This window comes from Tursiops truncatus, chromosome 16 (assembly GCF_011762595.2).
Source record: "Tursiops truncatus isolate mTurTru1 chromosome 16, mTurTru1.mat.Y, whole genome shotgun sequence".
NCBI classification, from domain to species: Eukaryota; Metazoa; Chordata; class Mammalia; order Artiodactyla; family Delphinidae; genus Tursiops; species Tursiops truncatus.
In genome coordinates, this window is record NC_047049.1 from 72025206 (window position 1) to 72045276 (window position 20071).

At 39.3% G+C, this 20071-nt stretch overlaps 1 protein-coding gene and 1 long non-coding RNA gene across 9 annotated transcripts in view; one reads left to right on the top strand and one right to left on the bottom strand.

Annotated features, from left to right (window-relative positions):
• LOC141276692 (uncharacterized) overlaps positions 1-20071 on the top strand; it is a 407388-nt gene that overhangs the window by 375794 nt on the left and 11523 nt on the right. Inside the window, exons 1-2 of one of the 4 annotated variants that reach the window (XR_012326651.1) lie at positions 7290-7493; positions 11199-11418. This is a non-coding gene — a long non-coding RNA (uncharacterized lncRNA). Of the gene's footprint in view, positions 1-7289; positions 7494-11198; positions 11419-20071 lie in introns of those variants that run through there. The other 3 variants (XR_012326650.1, XR_012326648.1, XR_012326649.1) reach the window with 3 other exon arrangements.
• BICC1 (BicC family RNA binding protein 1) overlaps positions 8799-20071 on the bottom strand; it is a 301538-nt gene continuing 290265 nt past the window's right edge. For 4 of the 5 annotated variants that reach the window (XM_033841938.2, XM_033841937.2, XM_033841936.2 and 1 more), the window contains 2 exons: positions 17463-17562; positions 8799-11467 (listed from right to left, as the gene is read on the bottom strand). In XM_033841938.2, coding sequence (XP_033697829.1) covers positions 11337-11467; positions 17463-17562 — 231 coding nt within the window. In that variant the 3' untranslated portion in view covers positions 8799-11336. Of the gene's footprint in view, positions 11468-14425; positions 14505-17462; positions 17563-20071 lie in introns of all 5 variants that reach the window. The other variant, XM_033841939.2, reaches the window with a different exon arrangement.

Below are 20071 nucleotides of genomic sequence, written 5' to 3' on the forward strand. Positions count from 1 at the left end.
GACAGGGGTCTAGTTAAATTCTTTTACATGTGAATGTCCAATTTTCTGAGGATCATCTATTAAAGAGACAACCTTTTCTCCATTGAGTATCGTTGGCTCCATTTTCAAATGTTGGTTGGCCATATATATTTTGGTTTATTTATGAGCTATCAGTTCTGTTCCATTGATTCCTCTGTTTTTATCCCAAACCATATTGTTTTGATTACTATAGCTTTAGAGTATAGCTTGAAATCAAGAACAGTGATGCCTCCTGTTTTGTTCTTCTTTCTCAGGATTGCTTTGGCTATTTGGAGTCTTTGTAGTCCTATGTAAAATTTAGGATTGTTTTTCCTACTTCTATAAAATGGAATTGGAATGCCATTGGAATCTTGATAGGGGTTACACTGAATCTATAGATGGTTGGCAGTAGTTATGAACATTTGAATAGTATGAGTTCTTCTAATCCATGAACGTAGTGTACCTATCCATATGTTTGTGTCTTCTTCAATTTCTTTCATCAATATCTTCTAATTTTCAGAGTAGAGATCTTTGACCTCCTACTTTAAGTTTATTCCTAAGTATTTTACTGTTTTTGATTGCTATTGTAAATGAGATCAACTTCTTTATTTCTTTTTCAGACAATTTGTTATTAATATATAGAAATACAAAATTAACCTATAAAAATAGCATCTTGCAGCTTTACTGAATTCATTGATTAGGCATAACAGTTTTTTGGTAGGGTCTTTAGGATTTTCTACATATAAAATCATGTCATCTGCAGAGACAGACAATTTTACTCCATCTAACAATTTTGATGACTTTTATTTCTTTTTCTTGCCTGATGTTCTGGCTAGGATTTCCCATACTATGTTGAACAGGAGTGGTGAGGGTGGGCACCCTTGTCTTCTTTCTGGTCTTAGAGAAAAAACTTTTAATCTTTCTCCACTGAGTATGATATTAGCTGTGGACTTATCACATGTGGGCTTTATTATGTTCAGGTATGTTTCTTTCATACCTAATTTGTTAAGACTTTTTATCATGAAAAGATGTTGAGTTTGTCAAATGCTTTTTCTGCATCTATTGAGACGATCATATAGTTTTTTCCCTTTCATTTTATTCATGTGATATATCACATTGATCAGTTTACGTATTTTGAATCATCCTTGCATCCAGGGATAAATTCCACTTGACCATGGTGAGTGATAGTTTTAATGTGCTGCTAAATTTGGTTTGCTTGTATGTTACTGAGCAGTTTTGCATCTATATTGATCAGAGATATTAGTCAGTAGTTTTCTCTTCTGATAGTGTCTTTTTCTGTTTGGATATCAGGTAATGCTGGCCTTGTGAAATGAGTTTGGCCATGTTCCCTCCTCTTCAACATTGTGGAATAGTTTGAAAAGGATAAATATTAGTTCTTCTTTAAGTGTTTGGTAAAATTCCCCTGTGAAGCCATCTGGTCCTAGACTTTTATTTGGGGTGGGGGGTGGGGGAATGACTACCAGTTCAATTTCATTACTAGTGATTGGTCTGTTCAGATTTTCTATTTCTTCCTGATTCAGTCTTGGAATATTTTATGTTTCTAGGAATTTATCCATTTGTTCTAGGTTGTCCACTCTGTTGGCATATAATTGTTTGTAGTATTCTCTTATGATTGTTTGTATTTCTGTGATATAAGTTGTAACTTCTCCTCTTTCATTTCTAATTTTATTTGGGCCTTCTCTCTTCTTGATGAGTCTGGGTAAAGGTTTGTGTATTTTGTTTATCTTTTAAAAACCAGTTCTTAGTTTCATTGATCTTTTCTATTGTATTTTAGTCTCTTTTATTTATTTCTGCCCTGGTATTTATTATTTCCTTCCTTCTACTAACTTTGGGCTTTGTTTGTTCTTTTTTTCCTAATTCCTTTAGATGTAAAATTAGGTAGTTTATTTGATATTTTTCTTGTTTTTCTGAGATTGGCCTGTATCACTATGAACTTCCCCCTTAGAGCTGCTTAGATTTTGGAAATTTATGTTTCTATTTTCATTCATGTCAAGGTATGTTTTTATTTCCTCTTTGATTTTTTTTGTTGACCCATTTGTTCATTAGTTGCATGTTATTTCGTCTCACTATGTTTGTGTTTTTTCCAGGTTTCTTCCTATAATTAATTTTAAGTTTCACACTGCTGTGGGCAGAAAAGATGCTTGATATGATTTCAGTCTTAAATTTTTGAGACTTGTTTTGTGGCCTAGCCTGTGGTCTGTTCTGGAGAATGCTCCATGTGCATTTGCAAAGAAGGTGCATTCTGCTGTTTTTGGATGTAATGTTCTCTCTCTCTCTAAATATATAAATAAATAAATATATAGAGAGTCCATCTGATCTAATGTGTCATTAAAAGCCACTGTTTCCTTATTGATTTTCTTTCCAGATGATCTATCCATTGATGTAAGTGAAGTGTTGAAGTCCCCTGCTACTATTGTACTACTATCAATTTGTCCCTTTATGTCTGCTAATACTGGCTTTATATATTTAAATGCTCCTATATTATGTGCACATATGTTAACCAGTGTTATATTTTCTTATTGGGTCGACCCCTTTATTACTTGTCTCTTGTCATAGTCTTTGTTTTAAAGTCTATTTTGTCTGATATGAGTATTGCTACCACAGATTTCATTTCCATTTGCATAGAATATCTTTTTCTATTTCTTTTCTGTGTGTCTTTAGCTCTGAAGTGAGTCTCTTATAGGCAGCATATAGATGGGTCTTGTTTTTTTTCATCCATTTACCCACTCTGTATCTTTTGATTGGGGCATTTAGTTCATTTATATTTAAAGTGATTATTGATAGGTATATATGTATTGCCATTTTGTTACTTATTTTCTAGTTGTTCTTCTCTGTCCTTTTCTTCTTTTAGTCTCTTCCCTTGTGGTTTGATGGTTTTCTTTAGTGCTATGTTTGGGTCCCATTCTCTTTGTTTTTTGTGTATCTGTTATAGGTTTTTGGTTTGTGATTACCACGCGGTCCATATATATATGTTTATTTTAAGCTGTTGTATAAGTTTGAACACACTCTATAAGCTCTACATTTTTTTTACACCCCTGCAAATATGCTTTTGACATCATATTTTACATTTTATTTTGTGTATTCCTTAACTGTTTATTGTAGTTACGGTTGATTTTACAACTTTTTTCTTTTACCTTCCAACTAGATTTGTAAGTGGTTGATCCACTGCCTTTACTATATGTTTGCCTTTACCAGTGAGATTTTTTTTCTTTCATATATTTTCTTATTTCTAGTTATGACCTTTTCTTTTCACGTAAAGAAGATCCTTTAACATTTTTGTAAGCCTGGTTTAATGGCAATGAACTCTCAGTTTTTACTTTCTGGGAAACTATTTCTCCATTAATTCTGAATGATAACTTTGCTGAGTAGAGTATCCTTGGTTGTAGGTTTTCTCCTTTGAGCACTTTAAATACATTATGCCACTCCCTTCTGGCCCACAAAGTATCTGCTAAAAAATCAGCTGATAGCTTTATGGGGCTGTAAGTATGTAAGTCCTTATTTTTCTCTTACTGCCTTTAAAATTCTCTTTAACTTTTGCCATTTTAATTATGATATGCCTTGGTGTGGCTCTCTTTGGGTTCATGTTGTTTGGGAATTTCTGTGTTTCCTGGATCTAGATATCTATTCCCTTCCCCAGGTTAGGGAAGTTTTCAGCCACTATTTCATCAAATACATCTTCTGCCCCTTTCTTTCTCTCCTTCTGGAACCTCTGTAATGCTACTGTTAGTATGTTTGCTGCTGTCCCATAGGTCCCTTAAACTATTCTCATTTTTATTTTTATTTTTGAATACCCAAAATAGTTTTATTTTAAACATTTACCAAATTTAAGTTTTGCTAACTTCTGATACACAGACATGTATATCTATGTGACTGTTTACATATGCATATATAAATACATAATTCACATCTATGATAATATTTTGAACTTTACCTATGAAATTAATTTCAATTGGGGTCAAATATTTCATCTTTTGCAAGAAACCTAATTTGTTCATGAAAATCTTGAATCCATCCAAGGTAAGGAATAGAATCTCGGGTAGGACTGGGATATGGGAATGGGGTGGTCAGACATGCCACTAGCCCATACAGGGTGCATTGGTGCAAATTAGAAAAAGGAGCCACATCATCTGGGCAACACGGCCATGCACCAATAAACTCAGCTTGGTGAGTGGAGCAGGACTTCAGCTCCCATTCCCTGACGCAGCTGGATGACTTGCACTGGGTGCAACCAGCATGTAGGTGGCAGTCCTAGAGGGACGGCTCAGTGATGGTGCAAGCAGAAGATGGTGTTCTGGCCACCCTTGTACAGCTCCATTCCTTGCTAGACTGATTTAATTTGTCTGGAGGAGGTCAGTCGGGTAGGGATCTTTTCTTCTCACCACTTCTGACGATTTAGCTGAATAAGGAGATCTCCCCGATTGAAAAAGTCCATTTTTGAGGTTCAACTGTGCTGATGGCCATGCAGCCTCCAAGTGGGCTTTCATGGTTTAATCTTAGGAGATAGCCCAGTGTTGATTCTTGATTCCTAAAAAAGAATATGCTGTCGATCTGGCTGTAGATGAACTTTGCAATTTCCCGGAGCCTCAGCTCGGCCGCCTCACACCCGGGGTCGTATGAGGGGCTGCGTGAGGAGCGAGGAGCGGGTGGGGAGCCACCGGGCCGCGCCCCAGTCCCAGGCAGGCCGGCCGGGGAACCAGGGCCATGCACGCCCCTACCCGGACGGCACGGCCAAGCTGGCGCGCAGCGTCCCATGCCCTTCAGGCTGGCTCCAAGGACTCCTATTCTCGTTTTTAAAAATTCTTTTTTCTTTTTGCCATTGTGATTGGCTGATTTCCACTATTCTTTCTTCCAAATCACCTGTGCATTCTTCTGTCTTATCTGATCTGCTGTTGATTCCCTGTAGTGTATTTTTATTTCACTGATTATATTCTTCAGCTCTGACTGGCTCTTTTCTATATTTTCTAATTTTTTGAAGTTATTGCCATATTCTCCATTTTTCTCCCAAGATCAGTAAGCATTTTTATGACCACTGATTCGAACTCCTTATCAGGTAAATCACTTATCTCTGATTCATTAGGGGGGGTTGTGGAGTTCTATCATGTTCTTTCATTTGTAACACATCCTCTGTCTTCTCATTTTGTTTGACTTTCTGTATTTATGAATTAGATGAAACAGTTACTCTACCAGTCTTGAAAGCATGTCCTTGTGTAGGAGCACCCTTATGCAGACTGCATGTCTTGTGGCTTTGGCAGGAGGACTGGAGCTGAAGTGGTCATGCGCCAGGGCTTCTCCCAGGGCATGCCAGGGCAGCCACCTTGGTGGGTGGGTCAGGGGGGGGGGCGGCTGGGGCCAGAGCCTGGTGCAAGCCAGGGCTTCTCCCAGGTTACACTGGGAGCCACCACCTAGATGGGTGTGGGGAACACTGGAGCCCAGCACGGACCAGGACTTCTGTGGTGCACCGGGGGCTACTGCCTTGGTGCGTAGGAGGGACTGGAGCTGGAGCTCAGAACAGCCTGGGGGGCATGCTATCTTAGCAGGCTGGCTAGAGTGGCAGGTGCTTTTCAATCTGTTGCCTCTATGCTGGGACTCAGAGCAAGTAACACCTTTAAGAGCAAGTTTTGGTTTCTTGTTGTCCTCTGGCTCTCCTGGTCGCAAGCCCCACTGGTTTTCAAAATTAGTTAAGGGGGCTCATATTCCCAGTTCTGGTCCCTAGGGCTAAGGTGCTCTATTTGGGGTTTGAACCCCTCATTTCTTAGGGAGGACTTCCAAGTTTGTGATATCCCCTTCTGCTTGTGGGTCACCCATTGGGGTGTTGGTCCTGACTAGATGGCATCTGTGCCCCTCCTACCTGTCTCGATGGGTTTTTCCTTTATATCCTTAATTGTACAAGAGATGTTCTGCAAGCCTTCAGGTTGCTCTCAGAGAAAGTTGTTGTATATGTGGTTGTAGTTTGGGTGTGTCCATGGGAGGAGTTGAGCTCAGAATCTTCCTACTCTGCCATCCTGCCTCTCTCTCATTCTTTTTGTTCCTGTGACTAGATAAGGTCCTATCTTCCAGGTTGCTGATTCTTTGTCTGCATGGTCAAGTGGGCTTTTGAAGCTCTCTATTGAATTATCAATTCATTTATTCTGTTTTTCAGCCCTAGGATTTCCCTTTTGAGTTTTGTTTGGTTTTGGTTTTGTTTATTGTTGTTTTGCTTTTGTTATTCGTTTCTATTTCTTTGTTAAATTTATTTGGTTCATGTGTTACTTTCTTAATTCCACTGAGTTGCCTGTGTTTTCTTGTAGTTCAGTAACTTCTTTAAGAGGATTATGCTGAATTCTTTGCCTGACATTTAACAGTGCTCCATTTTTTTAGGATCCTTTATTAGTGCCTTATTAATTTCCTTGCATAGTGTCATATTTACATGATGTTTTATGGTCCTTGACTTCTTACACTGGTATATTTGAATAAGTGGTCTCCTCCTCCAGACTTTGCTGGTTCACCTTGGCAGAGAAAATTTTTCACCAGTCAGCTCAGTTGGGTTTCCAGGCGTGTCTGCTGGTACCATCCTTGGGCAGGTGGGGAGCTGCTAAGGGTCTATTTTAGGGCAAGACAACTGTTTGAGCTCTAAGGTCAGGGTGAGGTATGTGCCCCTAGCTGAGAATAGCTGGATAGACTGCTGCTGGTTCCCTGCCCAAGGGAGGCTATAGGATGTGCTCCACATTTGCTTGGTGATGCTTGTTAAGTGGTCATGACTGGCTTCTTTACTCAGCAGTAGGTAGGGCTATGTATTAGCTTGCCTTGCAGGACTGCAGGACAGGACCCAGGGGCTGCACAGCTTGTTGTTTGGGGACCTGAAATCAGGCAAGAGTGTAAAATGAGTATCTTGGTCAGGCAAGGCCACCAGTTTTGCTCTGCAGATGGGAAAAGCCATGGATTGTGCTCATGGGTCTTAAGTGACACTGTAAGCAGAGCTATTGGAGCGGCTACGCAGGGTGCTCTGGTTAGGCTCCCCGATCAGGAAGCCTGAAGGAGCTATGAATGCAATTATGAATTCATTTCCCTTCCCCAGTGCAGTGGGAGAAGCAACTCCAAGACCACGATGAGTCTCTCTGTTTGTGGTGGTGACTCAAGCCAATCCACGCCCCAAGTTCCCTGGCCAAAGAGGGCCACTTGCTTTGCCCTGGAGGTCAGCTCTGCCTGCCTGCCTCTCAGCTTGCGCGTTACTGGGCTATGCAGCAGCTTCCAGGCGTTCTGCCAGCCCTTCCTGTCAGATGGGGTGGGGACTCACAATCCACAGAGGGGGAGGCTATGGCTCCGCTCCCTTGCCTGGGTGTGGGCAGACCAGGCTCCAGGGCCTGAAAAACTCCTCATTTGAGCACTTGAATCAGGCAGACCTGCACTCCTCTAAGTTCCCTGGTCAGACTGTGCTACCGTCTTGGTTCTGCAGATAAGCAAAGCCGCTGCTTGGGACTACTACTTGGGCACTGCAGGTAGGAACTCACACTGCCAAGATCCGAGGGCTGGTTGTTGCAAGCCCCTCCTTAGTGGTGTCTTATCCATGAACAGTTGCTGGTTTTTCTTTTAGTTAGGGGAAGTGAAGTCAGGAATGACCTGTCACCATCTTGGTGACATCATTCTCTATGATTGCATTCTTGGAGTATCCTCAGGGGTAGCAACCTCATGTTCTTTCAAGGTAAATCTCATTTCTGAATACTGCAGAGTCACTGGGAGTCAAATCTAGGAAGTGATGGGTCATCATACAAAGCTGTATAACCCTTTTGGCTTACACACTCCTTTCAAGAATGTGATTGAATCTATGAAACCTAGAAGAAGGAGAAAGGGAGGCTGTGAATAATATTTTGCATTGAAAGCATAGGCCTGTTTCTATGAGATGGGTACTTTAAACCATTTTGTCAAAAACCGGGCTTTCTAGACAGCACTCAAGAGCTAGCTCCCTTGGCATGCTGTAAATGCAAGGAGGCCTGTGTTGAAGGGTAGGGTATTCCATCCTTCATTCCCTCTTCATCAGTTCCATCTTTCTCCAGTTTGAATGTAAGCTTAGGGAGAACAAGGGTTTATGTTTCATTTACTAGAGTTCCTAGAACAGGGCCTAGTACTTAGCCCTCATTTAAGTATTTATATAGTGAATGAATGAGTGAATTGATGAATAATATTGGGTTCACAAGTAGTATTTCAGTTATCAAAAGAACTATTTGCTAGAAACAATTTTTAAGAACCACCAGCATAGGTAATTCAAGTGGAGATAACTCTGGGAGCATAATGGGTACAGGGCTAGGGTTTCTTTGAGATTTAGACAAATCTCAGGATTAATAGTATAGTGCCAACTCCATGTAAGAATAAGTTCAGATACAATCTCAGAGCAAGGCACAGTAACCATGCGGTGTGATAGCACAGTCAGCCTCTGAAATGGGAACCTGGGTCAAGAAACCCTGCATCACTTTAGCAAGGAGCTCCTTTGCTTATGGATGAGGTCGTCAAAGCAGTCATAGACTTGAGTCTTTATTAAAAAAAAGAATGAACAAGAATAAAACCTGTTCCATAATCTTACTCTTTCTCTATATACGTGTGGGTGGCCACAGAAACAATGATTGATTACTGGTCGTGGATTCTCTGGCTAAAATGAAGTGCCTTAGCTTCAGGTTGAAAATGAGGACTGTCGATGCAAAACAACAGGGCAGGGAGTGCGTATACAATTCTACTGCAGAAATGTCTTTCAATTCTGCTGAAAATATTTTTTAAAAAGCTAGAAACAAAGACACATTTCATCTAGCAAGGGCAATACAAAGGGGTTATATAAATTTATTTTTCATATAACACTTGATTAGTTTAGAAAAAAATTCCCATTTTCAATGTTTAGTTCCATCTCTCATTTTTTAAAAAAAATCACTAAAAGGACAAAACCCACACAAAAATACAATCTGTATCTGTTCTATATTTACAGATAACCGGTCACTATTAAGGCACAGATTGATTAAAAACATTTATTCAAATAATCCAAATATTTTGTGCATCATATAACACTGACAACACCGTATACTGTAGTGTCATAATCCCTTCATTGCATCAAGAGAAAGTGAGAAAAGTAATTTCCAGTGTTTTTTATTTACTTTTTTAGCCACCCTAATCTGGTTTAATTGGGACAGTTTTCCCTTTGGCATAATATCAAAGCACTGTTCATAAAACCTATATCAACTCAATACTGCAAATCATTCCATCTTCCTCCTGTTGCAAATGCATGGTAAAGAGCTGGGGGGAAAGACTCCAAATGATTATTTTTTATTTGGGGAGGAGGTCTTATTAAAGAAATGGTAAAATTCAGAGCACTGAGTTGTTGCACAGGAAACAGATCTGGTATCCTTACTCTATTGCTGAGTGTGTAGCATGCTGTGTTCATATAGCCATATAAGGCAGGAAGCTCCACGTGATGACCTGCATACATGTGACATACACGCAGGGTCATTCCACTCTACTTGTGAAGGGAGCGATTTAGTTCTACATCCATAAGCACATACAGTTCTGTTTGGGAACAGGCATCTCCTTAGTGCTGTTATAATTGATAATTTTATGACAGGCCCATTATCTATGCCTTCACGGTAACCAATACTCTTTTTTTTTTTTTAAGTGAAAATTTTTCGGTGTGCAAAATTTCTCTCCGATTCTTGTTCTTACTTTAATGATAAGACTTAACCATGGAAAAAATCAGACAAGTATTTCTGATCCCACATTTGTATGAAAGTCCCCAATTGTTGTGTATGAATCTAATGCCTTCTGTGGAGAGCACGTGACAGTGGTTTATGTCCATTTAGAAAGTCTCGAATACTGAACATAAATAAGTCATTACAGTACAGGTAAGTCACCACGTGTCCTATGGGAAAGTTTTCCAACAAATTAATACACTTGGAAATAATATTGCTTTGAAGAAAGAGAGGCACTTAGTGATTGTCTTCATGGATTGAAAACCCTTCATAAATCCATAATAAGATGTCTGAAAAGACCTAGGAAACAATGTTGCCTGATTTCATGGACTTTCACAGTATCAAGATTGTAACGACGAGTTTAGCCACTTACAAAATAGTCCTTTATTTTTCCTCCTTCAGAACTCTGCTGTCTTTGTAAACTGTCACCCTGGAGACTTAAATAAAGCCTTTCCATTCTCAACAAACCCAAGTCTACTTCAAGCAGACAGATATGGTTTTAGGCAAGTCCTGTGACCACATGGAGCACAGCTAATGTGTACATAAGGACAGTGATGTATTTCTCCTCCTCATGGCAACAGTGCTGTCTTGTCAGATGATTATTTATCTTTTTTAAATAAAGTGACAATCTAGGGCTCCAGTTATTGAATGCCGTCCATTCTCTACCATAAATCTCTAGTAGATAGCAACTTAATCAGTTATGTACGGTATGCTTATAATATCTAAAAATAAAAGTTTGATATAAATAAGTGTCCTTTAGTGGCAGTATACTAAAAATAGCCCTTTGCCTTCAGACAACCATTAAAAACATTTTAGCAATAAAGGCAGCAGCTAAATATGATGACTGCAAAGGGTTAATATTGCAAAGTCCATTTGGTGTTTCTTTGCTCGCACCTGTTACAGTGAACTAGGTTCATTGCTAAGTGTTTCTAGGATGCTGACATACATGAACAGAACTGGTCCATAACCAAGTGGAGTCACTTACATTTCCCAAAGTCACAGACTATTCTGCACAGAAACTAATAATCCAGTACCACCATGTCAAATAAAAATTTAACGCAGTCTGATTTGTACCAATACATCAGGTGACAAAAACGAGAGAAAGAGAGATAATTTCCACAGGACAAGAAGTAAGAAAGTGTAAAGTGCTGAAAGACCTCAATAATTAATTATTTTAAAGCAGTACCAGAAAATCCCACTTTGATTATTTTTTTAAAAAAATCCCCAAATACCCAAACAAAATAAGCAAACAAACAAAATAACTTCTGTGTTTTCTGGCATCCCAGATGTCAACTCAGCCTTCATGTTAAGTAAAAAAAATCAGTGCATATGTTATTATATAGGTAAATAAAAACAGGAAATAAAGCCCTACCCTCATATTGCAAATTCTGTCCAATTGCCGTTAGGAAAAAAAAAAGTAATCCTCATGTGGCATTCTGTATGATGACATAAGAACATCATCATCTCTCTCTCCGGCAGAAAGTTCAGGTGCGAGTAAGATGCTTTGGTCCTGATACCAGACACCCGAGTGCTGAGGACGGTGTGCAGTGAAGGCTGTTCACAGATCTCCTGCGTCCGACTTGACAGAGTTGGCGGGCGTGTGCCTGGACGGTACTGCTACCAGCGGCCACTGACACTAGCAATGTCTGAGTGATACTGACGGGGTAGCCTCCCACTTGCTCCGCCTTCCAGGAAAGAGGTGCGTGTATTTGGCGGTTCAAAGAGCTTTCTTCGGTTTTTATTTAGTTCTACAGAGAGAGAGAGAGAGAGAGAGAGAGAGAGAGAGAGAGAATCAGCACGTGGCAGTAGAGCTCAGCTCAGAAAATGGTGATGTGGTAGGTTCTGGGGGGAAAGTCAAGTAGGTAGCAAAAGGAAAACCTTTAAGTTGACCGTCAAGACATTTTTGAAATGCTAGAAAGTCTGATATGAAAGGTAGCCATTTGTAGCTGAGAGAACCAAGGACAGCGAATCATTTTTACTGCAGTTCGTAAAGTATCTGGGGACTATATCCTCAGAACACTCTCAAGTCCAAATATACAAAATAGTTTCACCGATGCCAAATGTCATTTCAGAGGCAAAGGGAGAGGCACCATCAAAGCTGGTGAAAGGCATATGAGAGGATGTATTACCAGTGATACAGAAAATTATTATAGCTCATTAAACTCATCCATGTCAAACACAGTGATCATTAAATTATTTAAGTCGACATGAAAAGAGGATCCCACTTCTAAACACCAGAATACTGGAAAAGCACACTGATCTGTTAATCCACAGCCCCGGGTACGAGGGAGACGCAAGAGGGAAGAGATACGGGGATATACGTATATGTATAGGTGATTCACTTTGTTATAAAGCAGAAACTAACACAACATTGTAAAGCAATTATACTCCAAGAAAGATGATAAAAAAAAAAATCCATAGCCCCGTGGCTCCACTGACTCATGATGACTACGCTCCTTGAGTCAGAAAGGGTTATATGCAGAAGCATATCGCATCAGCAGGAGGTTTCTTTGAATAAAAAATCAACTTAGTAAACATAGCAACAGTTAAGGAAATTAATACAATTGAAAACAACCAATATGTGAATCCAAATTTTCAGGGAAAAACAAAGATCCTCGATTTTCATTTTAAACAAACCAGAGTACTGGTTGTTTAGTTTATGTCTTTTCCCAAGTAAAAATTATTAACCAGAAAGGTGAAAAATGGAAGCAGCCTACCTTGTTTATGACTATGCAATACCCCATCCTCCCCTCCATACACACATTCTCAGATTCTCAAGTCAACTGATGTGATTATTACTAACGAACTCATACAAGTAAACAGAATTGTCAGACTCTAGAAAGCAGCGTTTCTGATAGCCACCAAATGCAAATATAGTTGACCTTCGAATAGCGTGGATTTGAACTGAGTGGGTCTACTTATACGTGGATATTTTTCAATAGTAAATACTACAGTATTACACAGTTGGTGGAATCTGCAGATGCAGAGGAACTGTGGATACAAAGGGTGACTATAAGTTACATGGGGGTTAACTCCTGTGTGGTTCAAGGGTCAACTATATCTTCAAACTTATTCAATCTCAAGTAGACAGAATGTATAGTTGATGTGTTTAAAGCTGTTGTCTTTTTCTCTGGGAGGGTAGTGAAGCAAGTGATTCAGCACCTTTAATTATCTGCATGGAACTCAGGACTTTTTCAACCATACACACACAGCCCCATTCTGAGCTCTGAGATTACACAGCAAGCTATGGCCTGCTACAGTAATGCTGAGGACGAGAACAGAGGCTCAGGCAGGTTGCAGTGGGTCGTAGGTGGCCAGGGACAGCCATATGGCCAGATGTACTCCTGTCTCCCAAGTGCTAGAAGCAGGATCAATACCCTTAACATTTTACCCCACTGCTTTTCCAAAATGTAACTGTCTGCCCTATAGGGTGACGCATGAGTGAAGACACCTCTTTTCTGTTCACATTTAAGTCTTAGGGGAGAAGAGAACCAACAGTAATTTATTAGAGCCTATTATACGACAAGCACTTTACATTCGTTGTGTCCTATTTAAGTCCTCCTTAAGGGGTAGATAATATTACCATCCTCCATTTTATAGATAAGGAACCTGAGTTTTAAAAATAGAGGAAGTAACTTGCCCACATGCCTGTTAAGTAGATAAGGAACCTGAGTTTTAAAAATAGACAAAGTAACTTGCCCACATGCCTGTTAAGTAGATAAGGAACCTGAGTTTTAAAAATAGACAAAGTAACTTGCCCACATGCCTGTTAAGTAGATAAGGAACCTGAGTTTTAAAAATAGACGAAGTAACTTGCCCACATGCCTGTTAAGTGACAGAGTTGAAACCCTGCCTGCCTGATGCAAAGGTCTATGCTATGGGCTTCAGTGGTCCATCCATTGGGCGGAGATCAACCGAGGTATCAGGAATACAAATTTGAGAAATTGGTAGTTTCAGGTATGTAGATAACAGAGCTTTCCTTAATATTTTATATGGATATCAAACTTACTTTTTAAATAGATAAAGCTTAGAAACTCTGAAGAAGCAAGGAAGATATTACAAGCAAAAGACACATGCAGGCATGCGTATAGATGGCTATTGTTTCAAGTTCCTGAAGAAACGCAGTAGCAATGACATTCCTATCACATGTATCTTGTTTAAAAAACAAACACATAAAATTCAGAGATCAAGACAGAATTGAATATATTTAAAGGCAAATTTATAGGAGAGTTGAGAATAAATGAATCCCCTTAAACACAGCCTTCAAATGAGGAGAATTTCTTTGGCCTCCATTTTCTCATGGGGAAATAACCCATGAATCAGGAGGACATTCCCACACTACAGAGAAGGAGAAGAAAGGAGTAAGTCAAACACCGTTCTCCATGAGCACATGAAAACAGTGGGGCCACTGAAGACAAAAATTTTTGACATACATTGAAAACTTCATTCTGAAAAGTCACATGAGCTAGATTTTTGAGAGGACAAATGATCATGAAGAAATTCAGCCACTCCCTAAAGATGTAATTTCTAAGAGTACATATATAGAGATATTCCAAGTGTGAAGCACAGAGATAAGTCTTTAAGATTATCAAGGATCAAGTCCTACTGAAGAGACTTTAGTTCTTGTTGTTTTTTAAATTAGAAAGCAAACTCCCTCTTCTGATTTTTTTCAGTAAGCCTAAGGGATAGTTTGAGAAAATACCAACCTTTTTCTTTGAAATTCCAAGGTTCACACAATCCTGGCAGCTCTCAGGATCTTGTTGCGGATCTGAACAGAGTCACAAACTAAAAGAATAGGTCAGGAAATGTTAGATCTACCTGAGGCTGTGGCGGAAAGCCTGTCAACAGGATGCTAAACTTCCTTTCACTGAGTCCCTGTAGGTTTAGTTAACCAATCACTAAAATACTCAGAAATCCATGAATTTTCAAAAAATCGTGGATTTGAAAAAAAGATGAAATTTTTTCTCTGATTCATTCCTATCAGAGATAAATCTCATTTCCTCCTATAACATTAAAATAAATGTCTTCTGGCCCAAGATTAAAAACAAACCAAAACCTTATACTGAAAGAACAACTCCGATTTTAAGTTAAAAATCTACAAAATTTTAAAAAGTAGTTTGAGCAAACTCTGTATCTAACCAAACTATGTAACCACAAGACAAACCTAAGTCAAGGCTGACCTGATATCCTGCCTCTACCTGGAAATGAAGTATTCTGAGACTTTGAATGTCTTTGTTATCAGAGGAATTGAACTGGAAAAAGAAGCTTTTTGATGAAGGGTTTCTCAATAAAAACTTATTCCTTGCAGAGAAAATGATTTACCAAGTTCAAACAAATGCACTTCAACAAAGTAAGGCAAAATCATCCTTAAATAATCAAATACTTCCCACTGTACAGAGCATTCATAAGGCATCTTATTCAAAGTCTCTAATTCCCTTTAAAAGCAAGAGGACCTGTGAACCTCACTGAGAGAGGCAGTCTATAGAAATAGGATATAACCTCAAAAGAACACATTGAAGATGATGATTAGAGAAAACATTCTTTTAAATGAGGACTCAAAACCCCTCCCGTTTTTGCACTCTACTCTCCAAAACCCACCTAGAATATATCACCAATGTATCCCAGAGTAAAAGTACTGAAGATCCACTTGGAATCTATGAAAATATTTAGAGATATCTGCTTGTTGCTGGAAGCTTTAGAGAGTTTGGAATTGGGTTGGTACACAAAGAAAAGACTTAATTTTCATTGTACTGTCACGGATATTCCACAAATCTCTAGTGAAAGATTATGGAGTTCTGAAACATACACTTCTGTGGTATAAGTGTGCGGCCCCATAGACATATTTTAACAGTATAGACATGGTGATTGAGTTAATAAAATTCCATTTTCAAATTAATAAGATAATGTAAAAATATATAAAGTTAATTTGGATCCAGAAGTAACCCTCTGAGACTGAGCTTTAGGGTAAAGAAGTTGAAAACTATCCTATTGCCACAGATAGTAAAAAAAAAAAAAAAAAGCAAGAACAATAATAATACATATCATTAAAACTGTAGGTTATTTTCACTGTGCCTGATGATGTACCACATGGAAGGACAGATTTTAGAAATGGAAGGTGACCTTACACAATCATCTACTCCAATCCACCTTCACAGTTAAGAAACCACAACCAAAAGAGGTTTGCAAACTCACCCAAGGGTACATGACTTGGAGAGGCAAATCTCAGATCTCCTTATGTGAATATAGTGTTCTTTCCACTATAACCAAGCTGATCTGATGAGTGAACAGGAAGCAGTGGCTGCCCTGTGGAGCACCATCAATGCAGCCGCTTGGGTATATAGGGTGGAGGAAGACTTCTCAAACTTATGTGTGCAGGACTCTATCCATACAGAAGCCTAACGGGCTGCTCAATGGCTGAATTTCTGCACCTGTTTCAAGGCTACTATTTCAAGGCTTATATCTGCTTCAGATATATACGATTTCCTGTGGGGAGGTGGGCGGCGCTGATCAGCTGCTATAAAATAATGCAAGCGCAATCTGCTGCTGAAAGAAAACGGAAAACCACCGAGGCTTTTAGTTTGATGGTTCAATTAGCGAATGCTGTTTAGAAAGGGCTTTCACCGGTTGGATGCCACTGCTGGCCACATAAAAGCATAGCCTACAAATTCAGTGTTTTGAAAAGCAACGTCATTTTCTCATCACACCTGACGTTTGGCTCTGTCTTTCTGAGAGACTGGCACACATATAAAACTGGCATTCATGAACTTGATCAGAAAGACTTCAAAAAGTAACCTCATTTTTCTGCCCCCCGGATTCCTTCCTCATATTTCTCTAAACACCTTTTTGGGGTACATTGTTATGTATTTGCCAACTCATCACCTGCCCATTCCTTCCACGTGGGAGGTACCTAGTAAATACGTATAGAGCATTTTCTTAGAACATGCAAAAGATGCACAAAGGCGGTGGTCTGGGAGACAGACCTTCAGACTTTCCTTCATTCTGTGACTACTTTTACGATACTACCCTCTTCTGTGACTCACAAATTCTATTAAAACTTGGGGTAGGGCTTCCCTGGTGGCGCAGTGGTTGAGAGGCCGCCTGCCGATGCAGGGGACACAGGTTCGTGCCCCAGTCCGGGAAGATTCCACATGCCGCGGAGCGGCTGGGCCCATGAGCCATGGCCGCTGAGCCTGCGCGTCCGGAGCCTGTGCTCCGCAACGGGAGAGGCCACAACGGTGAGAGGCCCGCGTACCGCCAAAAAAAAAAAAAAAAAACTTGGGGTAAAGTTAAAAAGCATTAAGACAAGAAATACCAATTCTCTTTTTCTCTGGTGCAATGATCTCAGCTGCTATGCAGGAACACATGCATTTAAAGCGTGACAGCCAGTCCAGAATAATTATTAATGAACGCAATGATCATTGCTTAATACAACCGCACAATGGAGAATTAAACTGCTCCCTCATCCCCACGTTCTGCAAAGGGCAGTTTTGGTTAGATCTTTCCGAAGAGATCTGTTTTAAGGAAAGACGCTTTCAAGGCAGGTTTTCAGGCAATGCCTTGACAAAGCAGTGGGCGTATTCTTGGCATTTGTCACACTGTTAGTGGGAAACACTCTGAAACCACAACCCCAAAGCTGCCAGGTAGTAAGCAAGGGGTTGATGGGCAGAACCAGCCCCACTGGCTGGAGACCAACGACAGAGGTTCTTCAGACTTTAAAATATGAACAAGAACATTTCTATTCACCTGAGATTGCAAGCAGCATTTTCCTCCTGGCACCGAAAGTTGTAATTCCCAGCTCCTTCAGATCCTGATCTGTGAGAGTGAGGAACGTCTGAAGATCGATCTGTGGGTGAACAAGTCATCTATAATCAATATATTAAGTATCTTTCTTCTTCAGCATAAATTCTACTCATTGCTACGCTTATTTTATTTATTAATTATGCTCTGCCTACTTTCAAAAAAGAATGGTGGGGACAATACAAACCTAAGGGACAAGAGTTAAGTAATAAAGGTGGTAAAATGAAAGTGATGATTCTAGCAGAAGACTTAATCTAAGCCAGTGATTTACTGCAATGGAGATATAAACTTAGGCATCCTAAGGTCTTAGCATCCTGGCAGCCAGGGCAAAAAGGGAAACAGAAATTGCACAGTTTTGTGATCTGATGAAAGGAAGAATACATACTTGTCCAGAAGAGAGAAAATAATTCTTAGTTTTAGATTCTGACTTGGTTAAGTATATCTCCATAAAAAGAGACTGAATAATACCATAAAGGGTATCTTCCATTGTGTTCTACATAAAAATGATAGCAGAATTCACAGTCTACCTCAGACCCATGACTCACTTTGCTTAACCCAGCAGACTATCTCTGAAAGTGGCATACATGAAGTATTTCTAGCAACAGTATAAATGTACTTCCTGGCAACAATGTGTGAGGGGAAGTAGCCCAAGAATCCCACCGTTCCTTGTGAAGACTGTGTGAGGAACAGAAAGGCAATGGGCTCTGAAGCCAGAGAGACTTGGGTTCAGGTTCTGACTCTGCCATTACTAGTTGTGGGCACTGAGAGCTGACAATCCTATATACCTCACAGGGTTGTTTTGGGCCTCAAATATGATCTTAGATATAATGCAATGTGCCCACCAAAGGGGTAAGATAGTTGGCAGCTACAGTTAGTAATAATGAATACAGACATATCATCTGTGAAAGTTGCTAAATAAATTTCATCCTGGTTACAATATATTAAGTCTCACAAGGTTACTTAATGGGGGACTCTTGTTAAGTCATATCTGTATATGAGAAAATATCCTACATAAAGGGAATAGTACCAAATTTCAACAAACCTGAAAACAGTAAAATATACTTTTTATTCAAATTATATAGAAATTAATTTGAAATTTTCTGTTTTGATTTTGAAGGTTACATCCAGATCTTGAAAAACCTTTTCATTTACCATTTATCACAAATCTAGAGCTATGTTTTTTAGAAATTCTGTCCAGTGGAGACTATTTCAGGGATCCTCAAACTCTTTTTAAAGGGCCAGAGAATAACTATTTTAGGGTTAGTGGGCATCCTGTCTCTGTTGCAACTACTCAACTCTGCTGGTTTAGCTTGAAAGCAGCCACAGGCAATATGAGGCAATTGAGTTAGTGTGGCTGTGTTCCAAGGAAACTTTATTTACAAAATTAGGCAGCAGGTCTGCAGGCTGCAGTTCACTGACCCCTGCTCCAGTTAATATTAGATGAAGCCAGTCTGACTTTATATTATCACGTCGTCTTCCTTTTTGAAGTAACTAGATAAGAAGTACCCATAATAAATTTCTATGCTTCTTCAAATAGGAAATAGAGATTTAAAGCAAACCCAGAATATCACTGAATAACATCTAGTCACTTACTTCTAAAACCTTCTGTGCAAGAGCAAGTTAAAATACCTCAGCCCTGAGCTTCTCAATCAGCCACCTGCATCTAACCAGGAAGACTAAATAAGTAAATGCAGTTCTTTAATGCACTGATGATGAACGTGTTATTCAACTTAGAAAATCCTTGGTTACATGAACACTAATTTAGGTTTAGGGAAAAGAAAACAAAATCATTGTCCTAAAGTCCAAAATACACATGACAACATTTTTCTTGGTGTTAAAGAACAAATAAGTTCAGCAATTAAACTTAAGTTATGGGCAATACATTAGATTTATGATATAAAGTGCCTTATAATAAAAATCTTAGATTATTTACTGATTGATGCATGCCAGGGAATTACTGGCATGTAATCTAACATGAAATGAAGCCCAACTAGCATGAAACTTGGACCATGTCAGGACTTGAAAAGCAGATACATTTAGAGAACTATTCTAACTTTCTGTTGCCTTGAGTTAGCTGTGCCCTGGTAATATGACAACACAATTAGAAAGAACCACACTTAGGGGCTCTCTTCTTTATGCCAGTGCGTCACGGCCACGGCTGATCAGTCTGGCCAAAATCCACGGTAGGGATGTTTCAGAAGACATCTTAGTTCTGCCTCAGTTCAGGCAAAACCCAAACAGTAAATTAATGAATAAGTTAACATGTATGAAAAGTGCATTATCTTCTGTGAGAACTTCAGTAACATGATTAGGATGGTGTCACAAACAACCATAGTTATTTATCTCAGACGCTGTTATTTACTTTTGAGTGCCACAAATAAAAATAAGAACAGATGAAAGAGTAAAATCTGATTAAATATAGAGTTATTGCTGACCTTAGGGAATTTGTGAATCAAAAGTTCCTATAAATCAAGACACTCATTAGGTCTTTTAGCTAAAACTGATGAAGGTGTTTTTGCAAACACAGCTTCCTACATTTCTGCGATCCTGTGTTT